Source organism: Harpia harpyja, chromosome 8 (genome assembly GCF_026419915.1).
Source record: "Harpia harpyja isolate bHarHar1 chromosome 8, bHarHar1 primary haplotype, whole genome shotgun sequence".
In the NCBI taxonomy this organism is placed as follows: domain Eukaryota; kingdom Metazoa; phylum Chordata; class Aves; order Accipitriformes; family Accipitridae; genus Harpia; species Harpia harpyja.
Window position 1 is genome coordinate 49,264,327 of NC_068947.1, and position 18,732 is coordinate 49,283,058.

Sequence of the window (18,732 nt, forward strand, 5' to 3'; positions counted from 1 at the left end):
ACTTTTTTTTAAATTTAAAAAACCCCAAACCAACCAAACAACAAAACACAAGTAGATCCAATTGCTTATCCTCAGGCAAGTCCTTAAAATGAATAAATGAATGAAAGCAGCTTATACAAATGTCAGCGGTGTCTTTTAGTGTGGATACTTAAATAGCAGAAACTTCTGAAGTAATCAGTGTATGCTTTTATTGCATCTTTTTACGAAGTTAACTGCTTTAGTCATTTGGTAGTGAGGAAGTCCAGGCACAGCCTAGAATGAGCTCTTCTCATAGTCTTAGCAGAACTCCCTCTGCGAGACCAAAGATGCTTACCCAATGTTCTTTGGCAGTGTCCCAAACCAGTGTGCTAAGGTGTGAACTTTGATCTCTTATGATGCTGGCTGTGACTCAGATATGTTGATAGCTAAAGCAGGCTGGAAGATATGGAGAGAAAGAGGGACAAAGATGAAATGCAGACAGAAGAATAATCATGCTTGTGGAAGCAGGACTAAACTCTGCCTGATACTTGTCAGCCCACAACTCCTGCTTTTTTTTTTTTTTTTTTACCAGCAGCTGCTGACTTTTTCTTCATGTTATCCTGTAAGGCTATTGAGACGGTTTGTAGTATATTCATAGACTGGAATAAGAACTTCTGGCACTTTTTTGTTCTCCTCTAAGTCCTTTACATAAGAAGAATGGAGTGGCACTTCTGATGTGGTATTGATGAAACTGTATAGCTGGTGTTCAACTGAGGAGTCTTGGCTTTTGATTGCACACTAATGTAATTTAACTTTCTTGAATATTCCTGTTCAAGCACAGGTAGTATTTATAGTGCTTTTCATTAATTTTGGTTCTTGTTTATTGGCTTGGTGCTCTAACTTACCAGTGTGTGAGCATTTTTGGCAGAGAGGAACTGGAAGTTTACGTGTAGGTATTTTAATAAGGCACCTAAGCTTTCTTTCTGCCTTCTGTTTTTAAAGGTAGAAAAATAATACTTCCAGCTTCCTTATTCATGTTTAGAGGCCTGTCAACCTATGATGTGAAGGTGACTTTATTTCCCTTGCTCAGGGTGATCCAGTCGTAGCAGTGGCAAGTCCTGTCGCAGCCCTTTTATATGAGTACATGCTAGATAAGTATGTTTGCCTCTAAGTGTTGCACATAGTCCAGCATACTACAAAAATGCAAATGCTTTAGGCTATACTTCCTGAAGTGGTTCTGGACTCGTTTTCAGTCTACCAGCATGCAGTCAACTGCTGTGCTACCTGTTTAAACATATAGTAAAACTTCTGTTAATTTCTGCCACTGAACTTGATGCTTTGTAGGGCAAGGCTGTGAGTGTTTTTCTCTGGGTGGTGTACTTAGTAACATGCCAGAAGCATTGTAGCACCTGGCTACATTCTAGGTCTCTAGCAAATTCCAGATCTCTATAGTACCATGTGCATTGCCTGTACCTCTTAATGTTATTTTGAAGAAAAAAAAAAGGTACTTGTGGTCATTTTTAATGTTTCTGTGGTAGGTAGCACACTAGGTGTTAATTTATTCAAGAGCCTGGTATACCACCGTAGAGGAATCCTACTGAACTCTTTTCAATCCTGTAAATTGTTTCATCTGTCCTAGAGCAAACCGTGTAGATAATTGTCTTGCAAGATTTTGCTTCAATACAAAACTGACAGCTGACTTAACAGCAAGCTCATTATCTCTATCTGTAGCACTGTGGAGAAATCCAGCTTGCAGGAAGTAATAGCAACCTGTCTCTTGATGGTAAGTTTTCTTATTTGTGTATTCTGGTGTTTGGGAGAATGGGGTGGTGGAAGAGGTAGAAGAATCTTTTGCTATTGACACAATAATTAATGAAGTATGCCTACTCAGAGTTAAATTAATTCATGTAATCTTGTGTGAAGAATATTGTTTTGTTCTTGGAGAATGCTTTGTGAAACTTTGTTTTGACTTTCCTTTGTCACCCTCTGCATTCCACCTTCTGTTTTGCTCTCCAGTTATAAGCAGACTGACAAGCAGTCTTGGGTTCACTGACAATAACTGAGAAATCTCAAATGGTATCAATTTACCTAGAAATACTGGATCTCTAGAATGGCACTAGTGGCAAAAGTGCAGAGCTGAAATTACTTCCCTTAATTTTGCTGGTAAAGATCACTTCTGCGTGTTGGCAGAAAAAGGGTAGATTCATTTTCTCGTGATAGACTACAAAATAATTATTAAAGCAACTTGAGCTGAGGAGGTGAGAGCCTAGGTATGTATCCTGCAGTCCTATCACCAATGCTATAACCAGTTTTGTCATCATTAGGTAGGCAGGAGTACAGGTACAAGGTGTCTGCAGGGTTCCCATGGCCCTGTCAGGCAAAGGTGTGTACACAGGAGTTGGCTATTTGGACTACCTTTGCAGAAAACTTGTGTAATGAAGTTATTTGCTCTTGAGACTCGAATGTTTGCCTGTGCTGATGGGAAGTAAAGCAGGCCTTGTCTGTGTGTGTGTGTGTGCTGTTTGGTGGCAGCAGTTGCTTGACTAATCTGCACATGTGCTGCCTGGCTGGTGTGAGCAGAAGGAGCACTAAACCCCTACTGATGCCACTGCCTGCCAAAATGATACTGAGCATGAAACAGAGTTGATGTGTGTGTTTGGATGTTTGGAACAGAAGAAGGGGAAGCTAAGGGGACGTTTTCCACAAACCTGTAGGAAATGGGGCTCTGAGAGTTGTGGTTTGATGTACAGTGTTAGATTTCAATGTTGATGTTGAAGAATTCTAGGATAAAGCTGTGTATGGGCTTGGGCAGACTTTGGACCTTTTTCTGTGGATTCTGGAGGCCTACGTTGTAAGGTTGAAAACCTCTGAATTGGGTAGGTTTCTCAGTTTCTTTACAGAAACCCTAAGTTCTTTCAAAATATGTGTTGACTTTCTCATTGCACAGACAATAATCAACAGTGGTTACATTCTTCATGGGGAATATTTCCTATCAGAGTGGGGCTGGGTTTAAGTGTCTGAGAGATGACATTGTGTTCTGCACATGATGGTTCTTCGCTTTGTAACTACAACATAGCCTTTCCTTCTGTCTTAAGGTGTTCTCTCATTGTGCTACCGAGAGGGGGAAGATACATTGCTAGAAGAGTGTGTTGTTAGCAGCAGGTAAAAATTTTGCAGCAGAAAGATGTTTTAGGGCTTTCCCACACAAGACTTGGGGGGGGAAATCATGTGAATTTAAAGGCAAATCACCCTTTTGAAATAACTTGGAACAGATGAGATCATCAGACTTTCAAAAATAAGGTGGCCCTCCAGCTTTTCAGCTGCTTGTCATGGGTTCAGGAAAAAATGACTCTAATCCTAAAATGTTACCATCTCTTAATTGTAGGCATCTACCAGAGCCAGGTTCTTCTTTAATTTCTATCTTTCCTCAAGGTGCAGTTTTAATGTTTCTGTATTTGAAAGATCAGAAGTTAGTGGCTTACTCATTATTTTGTTCAGCAGTGAATGCTTCAGCTGATACTTGTCTAGAATGACCAGGCTGGTTGTGAATTGCTAATGAGCTGATTAAAAAGGTTGAAAGCACTTCCTAGTAGAATTTAAGTCTTGCTTTTGTTTTTCATTTGTGCTTCATAATGGGTAAAGTATGAGGTCTAAAAGAGTTTCCTAAATTATTTTTGTGGAGTTTCATTATACATAAATGTAACTAAGTTCTTCCTCTCCCTCCCTTGCTAGTCTTATTAGAGATTCTACATTTTTCTTGGTGTTATTTTCATAATAAATTACTTCCAACAAAGCTGGTCAAGACATTCCAGGTATTTCTATTAATATTAATTTTAAAATGTTAATTTTAAGTTAATTTCAAAATCTGTTAATGAAATAGCTATAAATGGCTAACTAAAACTCCTTCTACTTACCAGAGAAAGTGAAAGTTTACAGGTTATTAGTGTGTTGCCTTTTAATAAATCTCCTTACACCATGGACTTCTAATCTAGACAACTATAAAATTTTAACCTACAGAGAATATAAACAAACAGGAGAAACTTAAACCAAACTAACAAAAGTCTCAGCATTTCATCATCAGTGACTATGAGCTGCTGCCTCTTCCCCCTGTGCTTGGTGTTCATCTTGATTAATACAGATCAGTGCAGGGAATTTGGTGGGGAACTGTTAACATCCATGCAGAGCCAATTAAAAAATCTTTAATGAATAGAAGGTATACATTAAATGACATAAATTTGACTTGACTTGCACTATATGGGTTGTAGAACAAATGAGAAATGAAATGCTTTGTTTGCCACGGTGTGTATAATGTAGCCATTTTATACCTTATAAAGTTGTTATATTTCTATTCTGATTTGATAGCATTTTATATTGATTACCAGCCCACACAACGATGATTGCTCAGTGCAAGCATTTTGAATTCTTAGAAGGGGAATTTCCAGGTTCATTAACAGAAACCCCTGCCTTTTATTTGAATATTAAAAACTGTATTCTGAATGTCTTTAAGTTTGCACTTCATCATATTTAAGACTACTTCTAGAAAACATTTCTGGTCTTCAGAAGTGTAAATTTTGGGGGGTGTTTTGCGGGTGTTTGTTTTGTTTTGATTTTGCAATGAAATGAAGAAGGTTTACCATGCCTGTTAGCCAAAGTACAAGGCAGATGATCACTAGGAAAAACAGTCTTGTGGCAGCAGTGACTCCAGTGAAATTCAGTATAGAACAATACTATTTGATAACATAAAACATGTCTCCATCTTCATACATTTTTCTGATTCAACAGATCCATTGAAAGTGTTTCTATCTTTGTTATATCCTTGCTTGCTGCAGCCACTAGGATGCTTAAGGCTGGATTTTTTTATTGAAAAAATATCTGTAGTGTTTCTTTGTGTGCCTGCCATCATTTATTTTTTGATTTAGTTTTCTGTAGCTGGGGTGGGTTTCACCTACAGCAAAAATGAAAAGTGTTATGCTTTCTTTCTCTAAACTAAATGCCTTGAGGATTTCATTTCCTGAACTACTTCAAAAATAATGTTTATTATTTCACAAGACAAAAGCAAGGATGTTATCACTTAGTCCTGACATGGATTGTCTGAGAGAGTTGGAATACAGGGATGCATCACAGATCATGACCTGTAATTCTCATTTCTCAGTAATTTCAAACTGTTCTTGAGAGTACCGTATCCATACATCCCTAGCAACATGGCCACTCAGCTTCGTAACACCTCTTTCCCCATGTAATCTTAGTCATTGCCTTCTTTTGTAGACGAAGTCTTTTACTTTCACCATTGTCTATCTAGAAGTTATTTAGTTTAAATAATAACATCGTTAACAGATTGTGGTTTTTCTTCCAAATTCCTTTTGATATTCAATAATTCTATATTAAAAAATGGGAAGAGAATGATTTTTTGAAATATTTACCTCCTGCCACTACAGTAGCAGTTATCATGTAGAATGCAAAAAGGAGCTGATGGAAAGGACATGCTTTCAGGTAATAACTCAGGGGTCTCTATGTTAATTTAGTAGTAATTCTCATTCAGACCTGGGTGTAACTCTGCTCAGCTGTTGAACAGAATAGGATTATGTGGTGTTGCTTGCATCGGAATTCAGAGGTCCTCAGACTTTTTTTTTTGTGCCTATCTATGGTCTTCCCAGTTTTGAGAATTATTTATGTAGCAGCTTTCTGAGAGAACACACTTCCTGCTGGTAAATTTTTCCCAAGAACATACGGAGGAGGTGCTGGGAGCAGAGCAGGGACTGTATTCAGGAGGTAGCTGAAGTGGGGTTTGAGGAACGGAGTGGCATGGCTGAGGATTTTTTTTTAGTGGAGGTAGTAGTAGCCAGGAGAAGCAACAGAATTTTTTTTTTTTTTTTGTCAGGAGCTACTGTGCTGAGTTACTGTTCTTCAGTGAGGGCTTGTGACAAGAGGCATTGTTATTTGGAGAGTGGGGGGGGTCTTTGTGTTGTTGCCAGCAACTCCTTTTGTCTCAGAAGATGTTGTCATCTGTCTTCTCTTGCTGAACTCGTGGCACTTCTATGTTCAAACAGGTCTAAAACCACTGGGTTTTAAGATGGAGTTGTAATGTAGCCTGTTAAAGCAGTGGCCTGTGAATGTTCTTCTGAGCAAGCGGCAGTGACCCAGCTCTAAACCAGGCTTGAAATGTCTGGGTTTCCAGCAGTTGTATTTATTCTTTCCTAAACAAAGCCAGCTGTTAACTGTGGTATTTAGACCTTGTGCGTCTGTATAAATGTGTAGATATATAAAAAAATGCATATGTATGTTCACATGTGTGCCTTTATCTCTTTTTAAGAGTAAAACAGGTTCACAGAAGATTAAAAAATAGGAAAGAATTGATTTTGGTAAAACTGGGAAAGATTAGATATGAAACAGTGAGGAGGAAATTTATTCCAAATATCCAAGTAGAGGAATGAACACCACAGGTGGAAGGAGGGGATATAGTAGAATAATATACTTGCATTAATGGATAGTTTTATTTTGTCTCCTTAGTATTACTAACAACTTTTCATGCATGCAGGAGGTGTACTTACTATGTGTGAGAGTTGGGGGGCCTCTGACTGAGGGAAGGGTGTTGGGAGGGGAACTTTTTTTCTCTCAAATAATCAATGTATCAAAAGTGCAAGAACCACCATCTTGAAGTTATGGTTCTTTAGCGTCTGATATTTGGTAGGTGGGGGCTATACGTGGCATCTTGTAGTGGTAGAAGGTGAATATAAAATATGAGTATTTTTTAATACTGATTTGATTCAGCTTCAGAGGAAACATTGCTTGGACGTATGTTTAGCATCTTTGGTTTTTGTCTTTCATGCTAGCTCTATGTGGCCACTGAAGCCATCCTCATTGCATTGGTGGGCGCAACTCCTCCCTACCACTGGGATCTCCAAGAGCTCTCAGCTAATCGGAGCCATAGCAACCAGTCAGTGAGTGAGCAGAGAGCTTTTGGGGAATGGCTTCTGACTGCCAATGGCAGTGAGGTGCATAAGCACATACACTTCAGCAGCAGCTTCACATCAATAGTCTCAGAGGTAAGTCTGAAATGTGCTTCGTTGCCTTGTGTTGAGTAGTAAATCTTATTGGGTTGATTGCAGGGGCCTGGTTGTACTGCTTCTTTCTTCCATACCAATGCATGTTTTGATTAGCAAATGAAACAGGTGCTGCCTCCAGGTAGGGAACAGGTTATCTATTCATATCTTTACTGGCAAGAAAAACTAGCTTTTTTTTATGCAAATCTTGACCAAAGTTCTGCTCCAAAACTTCTAACCTTCTTCATGTGGAAGTTATGTATTGGATCCTGTAGCCTGGTTCCACAACTGAGCTGGAATCATGCTATTTGTTGTACTAATGTGCTCAAAATCCCTTATGGACCCTGAGCTCCTTCTGGCCACCTCTTGTGATTCCCTTGCTAAGGTCAAATGCATGTAGTGCATCCATCATGCAGTTAGCAAGCAGGAGAGGAACTGGCTTCTGCAGTCTTTGCAACTCCAGGTATGAGGGAAGACATGGGCAGTAGGGAGTCAGGTGGACAAAGCAACTCTCCCTGTTCTATCCCAAAACAAGTTTTAGCTTTATTGGTGTGGCCTCTGTGTTCTGTAAGTGTCTTTTGTGGTCTAGCCACAGTCCCTACAGAAATGATTCCAGACTCTGCACTGTGCAACACCTGCCCTTCCTGGGGCTTTCAGAATCTGTTAATGTCAAATTGTTCTGTGCAAGAGCCCTATCTGAGTGCATCTGTTACAAGACCTGAATTTAGAGCTGTACAGTTGAGTGAAGTGTAGTACCACTTGATAATTCATGGCTATTGTCTGGAGGCATTAATGCTATCTGAATTAGCCCTGTAAAGCACTTTATTGGTTACAAGCATATTAATAAAATCTGCCAGCTTTAGAATAGTACCAAACAGTTGTGTACAACAGGCATTGCTTCTTATTCTGGTAATAAAGAGGATATGAGTACTTATGCCACTATTTAAATTAAAATCCTAATGGATGGTGGATTTTTTTTTAGCATTATTTAAAGCTCAGTAAGGTTTTCAAACTTTCTCTGCATTTTTCTTTTTTGCTTTTTAATTTTTCCAAGATTCTTTTATTCTCTTAAACTTGACAAGTCAGATGTGTGTGGAGCCTAGCAATGTTTTAGGACATAAATTTTATAAAGATTCTTAGGCATTTTAGTTGAATGAATATGAAATGCAGATGAAGAACAAAGTTTACTTGAAAAGTACAAAACTGAAAAAAAAAATCCCAAGGCAACTTGTGTAGATTCTGCTTTGTAGTTCTTTAACATACTTCTCAGTAAAAGCCCAGGTGTATAAAAGTCTTGTTACCTCTCCCGTTTCCCACTGTTAAAATAGTTTTTTTCAGAATTTTAGCTGAATGTGTGGTATATTTGGAAGTTGAGTTATGTGCTAAATATAAAGATGTTAGTGAGATCACACTTATTGGGGTATATCTCATCACTATCTAATTTCATTACTGATGTGTACAGAAGCTTTTTCTACATTTGAGGAGGAGTAATGCTTAACTTGTGGCATCACTTACTAATAATATGACCATTGCAAATTTACACTGAAAAATAATGTAAAAAGCTTGATTTATGAATATCAAGCATATACATGTAACATGCTTTATGTGGAAGCCCTTTAGAGGCCTTCTTAGCTGTTGAGATTAATTTGCAGAACAAATTTTGCTTCGCAACCAAATTATCCCTTAATCCCCGAATGATTCAGAAAGCATCTAATGTCGCTGAGTTTCAGTGTTGGCAGGTTTTTTAATGTTTATACCAAAAGTTAGGGCATGATTCTTGTAGCTTGTATAAAACAAACTGACCATGTTATTTCAAGATAAAATTAATCTCATGCTGTTATTATACAAATGTATTTTTCTGGGAATTGTTTTTAAAATCTAGAGAAGCTTCAAAAACTGATTTGTTGTCACATGGTTAGTTTTAGAATTGAATTTTGTTAGTCTTGTCGCTTTATGGGCACATTACCTACTGTATCAGTAAACACCTCACCATTAAAGTGACAATTCAAAATGAAGCATATACTGAGAGTAAGCAAGTTATGTTCTTGGAGCTTCTGAATGATTTTTTTTGTTAGCTCCCTAATCTTGGTGAGGTTTAATTGCATGGCTCTGTTCTCATGGTGAGGTAGTTTATAACTGAGCTTTGAAATAATATAAGCTTTGCTAGAAAGGATATCTAATGGGATTTTGGTAGAGGAAGAGAAGATTATGAGGAGAAGATTAGAGTGTTATTGCAGGGATAATGACATAATCACCAGCTTACCAGCACAGGAAGAAAAGTTGGGTATCACTAAAAGGAAACATTATCTCAGGGTGCAAGAGGAGTAGAAAATTAAAGAACAGAAGATGTGGAGTTTTTAAAATAGAAAAGGAAATAACTTTAGAACAGTGAGAACATGGCATATTTTCATTCTACAGTTTTGTGGGGGAAAGAATTTCCTGTCAGGTTCAACCTGAGACATTAATTCTGTAAGAAGCAAACATGAAGATCAGGTTTGTATTTGGAATTGAGAAGAACTGGAAATGACACAAATTACACTGTGAAAAATATGAGTATTTGCAATACCAGAAAACCTGTCTAATGCTACCAAAGTGTTTCTCAGTGACAAGACAGTTCATAAGGAGGAACATATGCAGGGTTACCTTTGGACATAAACCACAATTTTTATTTTTGAGTAATGTGCCTACACACTGCGGCAACATAGGTCAGGAGGTAGGACTGAGTGTATTTATGCTAGTAGATTTATGTGAGAAAAGGCAATAAAAGGGAGAGTGGGAGAAGGCTGCAAAAATTACAATATTCTGAGGGATCTGTCCTTGGTTTCGGAATCAAAGACTGCATGTGATTTGGGGGAACTGTGTAATTGGTTAGTACCACCCGGTGAGTCCGAGACAGCAGTTGTGTTTTGGTGACTATCTGATGCCTGACTGAATGTGATGCTTAGGAGATTTATGCAAAGTTTGATTTTCCTTAAATTATGTGTCATCTTCCTCCAGCTATTAGCTGTTGGTGAACTGCTGAACTGTTTGGATTCTGGTTAATTAGCCTTTTCTTTTTTTTCCCTCCATCCAGTGGTTTTTAATTGGCAACACATCATACAAAGTCAGTGCTGCCAGTTCTTTCTACTTCAGTGGTGTGTTTGTGGGAGCAATCTCCTTTGGCCAGCTCTCAGATCGCTTTGGGAGGAAGAAAGTCTATCTCACAGGTAACCACTGCCACCTAACAAAATGAATGAAGTGGAGGTGTTGTGTCTCTGAAGATCGGTGGCAAGAGCCCAGTTTCTGCTGAGAGCTTGATATGCAGCAGTGAATCATGTGCTGTGACTTTTTTTTTTAATTTTTTTTGTCCTTCCGGTATACTTCAGGAATAGAAGTAGGGACAAGAAATTAATATTTGACTATTCAATCACCATCTGAATATCTGGGAGGTGTTCTGGACTTAAGAATCATACCATAAGGACTTACACTCATGCATGTCATGCTCATGGGATCTCCATGTGTTGCAATTAATATTCCTAGTAACCTGCTAGGAATTTGTTGCACATTTTATCTCCTGTCACCATGACTTAATTTTTATGTATTTGTGATCCTCATCGTGTTTTAAAGCTCATAAGCTTTTTTTACTGTCCCCAGATCAGACAACATTTGGAACTTCAAATTTTGTGTATGTATTTATAAAGTTGTGTGTCAATGGATGAGCATGTAGAATTAAAAAATGGATTATTTTTTTAAAGGAACAACCTCGTTCAAAGCAGATAAAGGTGGGCCTGCTATGCAGTGTAAACTCCCCATGTACTGTCCCCAGTAATGTTTCTGTTCTCTAGTTTGTATAGACTATTTTCTAAGAATGAGGGGAGATACCAAGTTCCATTTAATATCTTTATCAATGATCTGGACGAGGGGATTGAGTGCACCCTCAGTAAGTTTGAGATGACACCAAGGTGGGTGGGAGTGTTGATCTGCTGGAGGGTAGGAAGGCTCTACAGAGGGATCTGGACAGGCTGGACCGATGGGCCGAGGCCAGTTGTATGAGATTCAACAAGGCCAAGTGCCGGGTCCTGCACCTGGGTCACAACAACCCCATGCAGCGCTACAGGCTTGGGGAAGAGCGGCTGGAAAGCTGCCCAGCAGAGAAAGACCTGGGCGTGCTGGTTGACAGCCGGCTGAATATGAGCCAGCAGTGTGCCCAGGTGGCCAAGAAGGCCAACGGCATCCTGGCCTGTATCAGAAATGGTGTGGCCAGCAGGAGCAGGGAGGTGGTTGTTCCCCTGTACTGGGCACTGGTGAGGCCGCACCTCGAGTGCTGTGTTCAGTTTTGGGCACCTCGCTACAGGGAAGATGTTGAGGTGCTAGAGCATGTCCAGAGAAGGGCAATGAAGCTGGTGAGGGGCCTGGAGCTCAAGTCTTATGAGGAGCTGCTGAGGGAACTGGGCTTGTTTAGCCTGGAGAAAAGGAGGCTGTGGGGAGACCTTATTGCTCTCTACAACTACCTGAAAGGAGGTTGTAGCGAGGTGGGTGCTGGTCTCTTCTGTCAAGTAACTCAGTGATAGGACAAGATGAAATGGTCTCAAGTTGTGCCAGGGGAGGTTTAGATTGGATATTAGAAAAAATTTCTTTACTGAAAGGGTTGTCATGCATTAGAACAGGCTGCCCAGGGAAGTGGTGGAGTCACCATCCCTGGAGGTATTTAAAAGACGTGTAGATGTGGTGCTTAGGGACATGGTTTAGTGGGCATGGTTGACAGTTGGACTCGATCTTAAAGGTCTTTTCCAACCTAAATGATTCTATGATTCTGTTTGGTCATATATTTAATCTGTGGTTTCTGTATGGGGATAAATATCAAGCCATCTTAACTGGAGCCAGACAGTAATTCTGAGTATATGAAAAAATTGTCTGCCGTGAACTGAATTTGAAGGTTTGGTACTGCAAATTATGTATCAGAAACCGCTCCTTTTTTGTCCCCCCTTTTATGATACTGACTTTAAGTACTTAAATTTCTGCTCAAACCTGTGTTGTAGTTGTTGACTGTGATTGCTTGGGACAGATGCCACTGAACATCAAGTAAAGATACTGATAAATGCTTCTGTTTTAACTGAAGTACTCTTCTGAAATGAAACCTTTTGCCTTGTTTTCCAGGTTTTGCTCTTGACATCTTGTTTGCCATTGCAAATGGATTCTCACCCTCGTATGAATTCTTTGCCATCTCTCGCTTCTTGGTAGGGATGATGAATGGTGGGATGTCACTGGTGGCCTTTGTTCTACTGAATGAGTGTGTGGGTACTGCCTACTGGGCATTAGCAGGTAAAGTTTGAGTGCCAGTGTCTTTATTGTCAGAACTTATAAATTTCAGTCTCTCGTACTGCTTGAGACACACCACAGCTAACACCATAGCAGTTGTGAATTTAACTGCTTGAGCATCTGTGTGACCACACTCTTTGAGCCTGGCTTTGTTTAATACGAACCTTAGACAGGCACAGTAGATGGCTTGGGGCCACTCAGTTTTCTGCATCACTCAAGTTGACAAAGGTCCTGTTGAAACATCCCCTGTGAATGTTATGCAGCTAAATACTAATCCAAGGTTCATGATTGCTGAGCTCTATCCATTGGAATTTTGGACTCTGCTAAACAGAGCTTAGTGTTTGTATGCTAAATATCAATTCTTTCATTCCTGGCAGTTCTTCAAAAGAAATCAAAAGTGTTTTTATATAATGGGAAAATAAGACAACTGTTGTTTATGTGTTTAAAAAAAAAAAAAAATTGTCCCATGTGGTGATCAACCTTAGAATTTAGAACAAAAGATCCAGACACCCTTAACTGTCTTGGTTGCTAGTGTTGAACCTGTCCTTCAGATGTGCCTATAAATTGTACTGTTACAGCTCTGGGGCCTGACTTACCCAGTCTGTGACAAGTGCCAAAGAAGGGCTATGCTGAGACTGTTTTAAAACAGGGTATCTTGCAAATCATGAGCTACAAATGGATACTATACATTCCTAAAAATACCAGTTTTTCAATGGTTTGTAGTATTTATTTTTACACATAGAAAGCTAAAACATTTATATTTGGAATTACAAGACTTAATTGTTTATGGGGCTTTGGACTGGTATTGATCTTTGCAATTAGATGTAATACTTCTGTCCTGCATGGGTAAAGGACAGAATATTCTTTCGTTGAATAGCTGTGGTTTTGCCTGTATCGCTCAGTGAATTTTTCTTAATGAAGTGTTAGTTTCTGTCTGATCCCATGTGTTGAGATTTAATGTCCCTTAAAGGTGTCATAATGTTTTGTTTTGTTTTTAATTGTATGTTAGGATCTATTGGTGGCTTGTTCTTTGCTGTGGGAATTGCCCAGTATGCTTTATTAGGGTACTTCATTCGTTCCTGGAGAACTCTGGCTGTTGTGGTTAACCTGGAAGGAACAATCGTCTTTCTTCTCTCTCTGTAAGTTATTTTTCAAACTGAGTTTCATCAAGAAAGATGTCAAAAATAAGAAAAAAAACAAAACAAAAAAAAAACCCCCAAAAACCCAAAACCCAACCCAAAAACCCCAATGAGCAAACCAAACTAAGTCAAGGTGCCTTTCTAGGATGGCATGAAATGGTGTAACTAAGGTATTTCTCTCAACCTCTACCACCCCATGCTCTGTTCTTTCTTTAAATAGCAGTGCTGCAGTATTTGAAAATGTAAGTGTACATTGTATTGTATATGCATTATTACTGTAGATGGGAACAGTCTCTAGAGTGGTGTAGAAGCCCATCTTGTTCTTTAACTGGTATATGTAGATGATCTAAACTGTTGTCTGGTATGCTACAAGACACTATATATACATGTTGAAAGATACAAAAATGTTTTTGTGGTTATGTGATAACATGATGTTTCTCTTACAATTGTGCTTACACAGAAGGAACAGCATCAAAATTGCTTGCACAAAAGTCTTAAAGGTGACATGCAAAAAAAAAATGGGCAGGTTCCTTTTATTTTTCAAATGTGTTTGGGAAAGAATAGGAAGAAGGCTTCTTTATTAAGTGTCATGGTTTAACCCCAGCCAGCAACTAAGCACCACGCAGCCGCACACTCACTTCCCCCCCCCCCTTCCAGTGGGATGGGGGAAAAAATGGGGAAAAGAAATAAAACTCGTGGGTTGAGATAAGAATGGTTTAATAGAACAGAAAAGAAGAAACTAATAATGATAACACTAATAAAATGACAACAGTAATAATAAAAGGATTGGAATATACAAATGATGCACAGTGCAATTGCTTACCACCCGCTGATTGATGCTCAGTTAGTCCCTGAGTGGTGATTCCCCCCTGCCCCCGCTCCCCCCAGTTTATATACTGGGCATGACATCACATGGTATGGAATACCCCAGTGGCCACTTTGGGTCAGCTGCCCTGGCCGTGTCCCCTCCCAACTTCTTGTGCCCTTCCAGCCTTCTTGCTGGCTGGGCATCAGAAGCTGAAAAATCCTTGATTTTGGATTAAACATTACTTAGCAACAACTGAAAACATCAGTGTTATCACCATTCTTCTCATACCTAGCTCAAAAACATAGCACTGTACCAGCTACTAGGAAGACAATTAACTCTATCCCAGCTGAAACCAGGACATTAAGATAGTAGGGGTTTTGTGTTTGTGGACTTCAGCACTGAAAGTTATATGATGCAGTGTGCTCTTCTTGCATACTTCCTGACAGCAAAATCTCAGTAACTTGAAAGAAGAAAATAACTTTAGCTGCTGTTTAAACTTAAGGCTTTTTTTCCTTCTAACATCTATTTAACTTCAGTAACTAACTTTATTCAAAAAGTTCTTTGCTAAAGAGTCAACACATCCTTTTGAAGGAAGCATCAGAACTCAGGGAAAAGTCTTAGAGGCTGTTCATGAGGTGAAAGGCAGAGATGACACTTCTGATATTTCAAAACTTAATGGTGTTTGGGGCCTTTGGAGAAAAATTTTAACTTTCAGATCGATATGTACAATTTTTTTGAAGTGCTTTGTGCTTGGGACTTCAGAGCTGTGCTCAGAGGCCTATCTTACTGTAAGAAAAGATTTTTTTTTTATTTCAAATTTCACACTGCCTCCTTCCCACATTGCTTAAAAATTACTCTGTGCAGAAAATACTACCAGATTTTTTTTTTATCATGGGGAAGAAAACATGTTCCTTTCTAAGCTCTTTTTTTTTATAAAAGCACAGAATCACTTCCTTTAAATTTAAAGGAAAAATGTCACTTCTGGTCAGAGGCAAGAATCTTAAAAAGCTTCTGGCAAAAGACTAAAGTTTAAATTAGTTCTGGGAATCTGAAAGTAATAGAAGATTTGTTTTTTACGCTGTGTTGGAGTTATAGGCCTATCAAATTAACAGTACACATGGGGGAGCAAGAGCATGACCTTTGCACAGCCTCTGTCTTCCTGTCTGCAGGAGAGAATTTGGGGAAGAAGTTGGAAAATGAGGAATGGAAGACAACTAGTTGGTGTTACAAAAACGTCCTGTGTTACCTGTAGTAATGTGGTGCATCCTTAATTCTGAATTCTCCGAAGACAGGGTCTTAATGATACTGCAACTTGTAGTATTGTGTATGTATGTGTGTATATATGTATATACTCAGTGTAATTTCTTGGTATCTAAATTACATGTGGCTTACGTTCCCTTTCCTTTCAAAATGCTTTGCTTCTGTTTCTGTAAGTGAATTTTATACCTGAAGGGTTGTTTGAGAAATTTTGTTATACTGAAGTGTATTTCAGCCTTATTTCCATAGACGAGTCCAACCTCATAGAAAAGAAAAGCCCTAAAGCTGTCTGTGTATGTATGTGTGTTTTTCAGATTCATTCCAGAGTCTCCCCGCTGGCTCTATTCACAAGGCCGGCTGAATGAAGCAGAAGATGCCCTCTACCTCATTGCGAAGAGGAACCGCAAGCAGAAGTGCACTTTTTCGTTGAAACTCCCAGCAGAGAGGAGCTCCAGAGAGGCGGGCAGCTTCTTGGATCTGTTCCGATACAAGATTCTCTTGGGACGCACCTTGATCATGATGTTTACCTGGTACTTGAAATACTTTGTAGGCCCAGCTGTGCTACTACTGTTGCCTCTTTTTAAGTCTTTGAGAGAACATGTTGCTGAGAATTGGCTCATCCTGCAGATAGTACTTTGTCTCAGCCTGTATTATTAGGGACATTGTATCTAAAAAGGATCCTTGTATTATAATATTTCCTTAATGCATTTCTAACATGAAGCCATTTTTACAGTCTAGTTCTGAGGTGTGTTATCTTTGCATTTGTCGTGCTTTTTGAGTCTCAAAATAGTTCAGAACTACTTCTTCCTTTCTGACCCTCAAAGGCTGCTGAGATTAGTCGTGCTGTCCTCCTCTTTGGCCCAGTGCTGTGTCAGTACTTTCAGTCACATGGATTATTCTTTGTTTTCTGTGTAAGGAGCCCATTAGCAGGTGGGTGGTCTACCTTGTCTAATGAGTGTGTTTATTTTCTTAAGAGAAGGTGCTGCCAGTGCTAGCAGTTGCTGTAGTAAGGAGCAGGAACCCATGATGCTACCTCTAGTCACTAGCAGAAATTTAATGCCAAAAGTCCCTGTTTTGTTTCAGATAGTTCTGCTAGCCCTGAGTCTTTTGCTGCTACTTTGAAATAAACCTTTATATATGATGTAGTATGTGAGTCCTCTGGAGTTACTGTTCATATAGTTGCTTTTATAATGCATATATTTGGGGAAGATGTATTGATTAAGAAAAAAACAAATGGCATTATTTTGTCAGCAGACAACATAGAGCTGTTTTCCTGTTGCTTTTCCAAATGCTTATTGCAGAATAGTTGACTTTTCTGTTCCTTAAATGAGAATTGCTGATTTCCTGCAGAATGAATTAGTGACCTGTTCCTTTCCTATCTGTAAAGACAACAGCCAGTCAGGGTTACAAAAGAAAAGTGAAAAATCAGAATTGGAGAGTGAATAAAACTGGACCAGGGTGTAGAAATTATAAGAAGGTGGAAGTGTCATCTGAACTGTTTGAGAACGGGTTTGCACACAATTGGAAAAGTATGGATGAAAGTGAAACCTGATAAAAACAAAAAGGACAAAGACATCATTCCTCAAGTCAAATAATATAATCATGATCATATTTTAACTTTATTCTGGTTTATGCACATTCTTCTTAAGTGTATTCTTAAGTTTAACTGAGTTGTAAGTCTGGAATTGGGTCTGTGGAGAGACAAAATGGTTTCTTTACCTAGAAAGCATCGTGCGCTTCTAGAGAAACATTTTAGACCTATCTTCTGAAACACTAAATATAGTTTATAGTGTATTGTGCCAGACCAGTGCTGTGATTTGGCAGGCAAAGCAGCATCTTTGATTTTATTCTTTTTCTGTCTTTTGCAGGTTTGTGTGCAGTTTGGTTTACTATGGTCTTACTCTTAATGTGGGTGACTTGGGTGGAAGTATTTATGCCAATTTAGCCCTTTCAGGGCTGATAGAAATCCCAGCATACCCAATATGTATTTACTTGATTAACCAAAAATGGTAAGTATGAAATTTATTTACCCATTCAGGGTTTTGTTTTGTGACAATTTTTCTCAAAGATAAGTTTCCTGTGTATTGCATCTCCTAGCTTGTATCTGTCGTGTGGGGCTTTCTGCTTCAATCCGAAAGTGCCATTGATATATCTTTATTTCAAGTAACAGTTTAACTTGTTCTCAGTAGCTCACTTATTAATGAGCCATTTGAATTTGGCTCATAGATGAGGCTGATCTCCTGGATCAGTAGAACCTAGCTGTGCTGACTCCATGCTAACACAAGATGGCGTTCTTCCCACCTCTGTCTTGTAATCCCCATTCTCACTGTTATGTCAAAGCTATTGCAACTAAACTCAGCTGAAGCTATCGTGTGGTTTCGTGTAATAGTTGCTGTGTGCACTAGTGTGTGAGCAGAGCTGTTGATTCAGATATTTAGCCTTTTCCTGAGCCATGATACTCTGGACAATGTCTTTCACTTTTTGTAGAATTCACCTCCCAATCTCTTCTCTACGTGTCTCCTGAGGAGCTTTACAAATGTGCACACACAGCGGGAAGCAAATCAAAATCCTAGAAATTGTCAGCCACTGCATAAAGGCTTCTTGGTGCTCATTTTAAGAGTGCAATAGAAACTTGTTTAAAAACAGTGTGAGAGGAAGTGTTTGTGGGAGATGACATTCAGAATTTCCAACTGCAAATAAAGAGACAACGTGAATTTAGAGGACTCATTGCTCTGCAAACTACAGATCTAATGCAGAATAAAGCTTTGTTATCCTTGCACATCAGGTTTGGTCGGAAGCGAACATTGAGTGCGTTTCTGTTCCTGGGAGGATTGGCTTGTCTTATTGTCATGTTTCTTCCTAAAAAGAAAGGTAAATATTTCCTTTCGTTTCTGGAGTATGGGATTAAAAATTGGTAAATACAGTGTCCTACAGCCTAAGAATTTGATGGTTGCCAGTAGATTACGCTCATACCACGTGTGAGTCTCAATTTTTGAAGCCAGAGAAGCTAACTTGCAAAAAGGATAAGCAGCAGCCTTCCTAAAATCTTAAGGAAATCTTGTTAGAAAGGTTTGGATTTCAACTTTTGTCTTTGGATTCTGCCATTTACTTCTGATCATATCAATCACTCCTTTCCAGTGTTTCTGACTTAATCCCAAAGAATCATGTTTCTTGGGGTATCTCATTAGCCAAATGATATGTCAGTGTAAGTAGTACCCATGCAACTTGTATG

General features: G+C 39.0%; 1 protein-coding gene across 1 annotated transcript in view; it reads left to right on the forward strand.

Moving 5' to 3' along the window:
• The window catches only part of SLC22A15 (solute carrier family 22 member 15), a 44,649-nt gene that overhangs the window by 7,844 nt on the left and 18,073 nt on the right, over positions 1–18,732 (forward strand). The window contains exons 2-8 of the mRNA XM_052794607.1: positions 6,789–7,001; positions 10,072–10,204; positions 12,135–12,299; positions 13,306–13,435; positions 15,815–16,030; positions 17,369–17,509; positions 18,286–18,371. Coding sequence (XP_052650567.1) covers positions 6,789–7,001; positions 10,072–10,204; positions 12,135–12,299; positions 13,306–13,435; positions 15,815–16,030; positions 17,369–17,509; positions 18,286–18,371 — 1,084 coding nt within the window. The remainder of the gene's footprint in view (positions 1–6,788; positions 7,002–10,071; positions 10,205–12,134; positions 12,300–13,305; positions 13,436–15,814; positions 16,031–17,368; positions 17,510–18,285; positions 18,372–18,732) is intronic.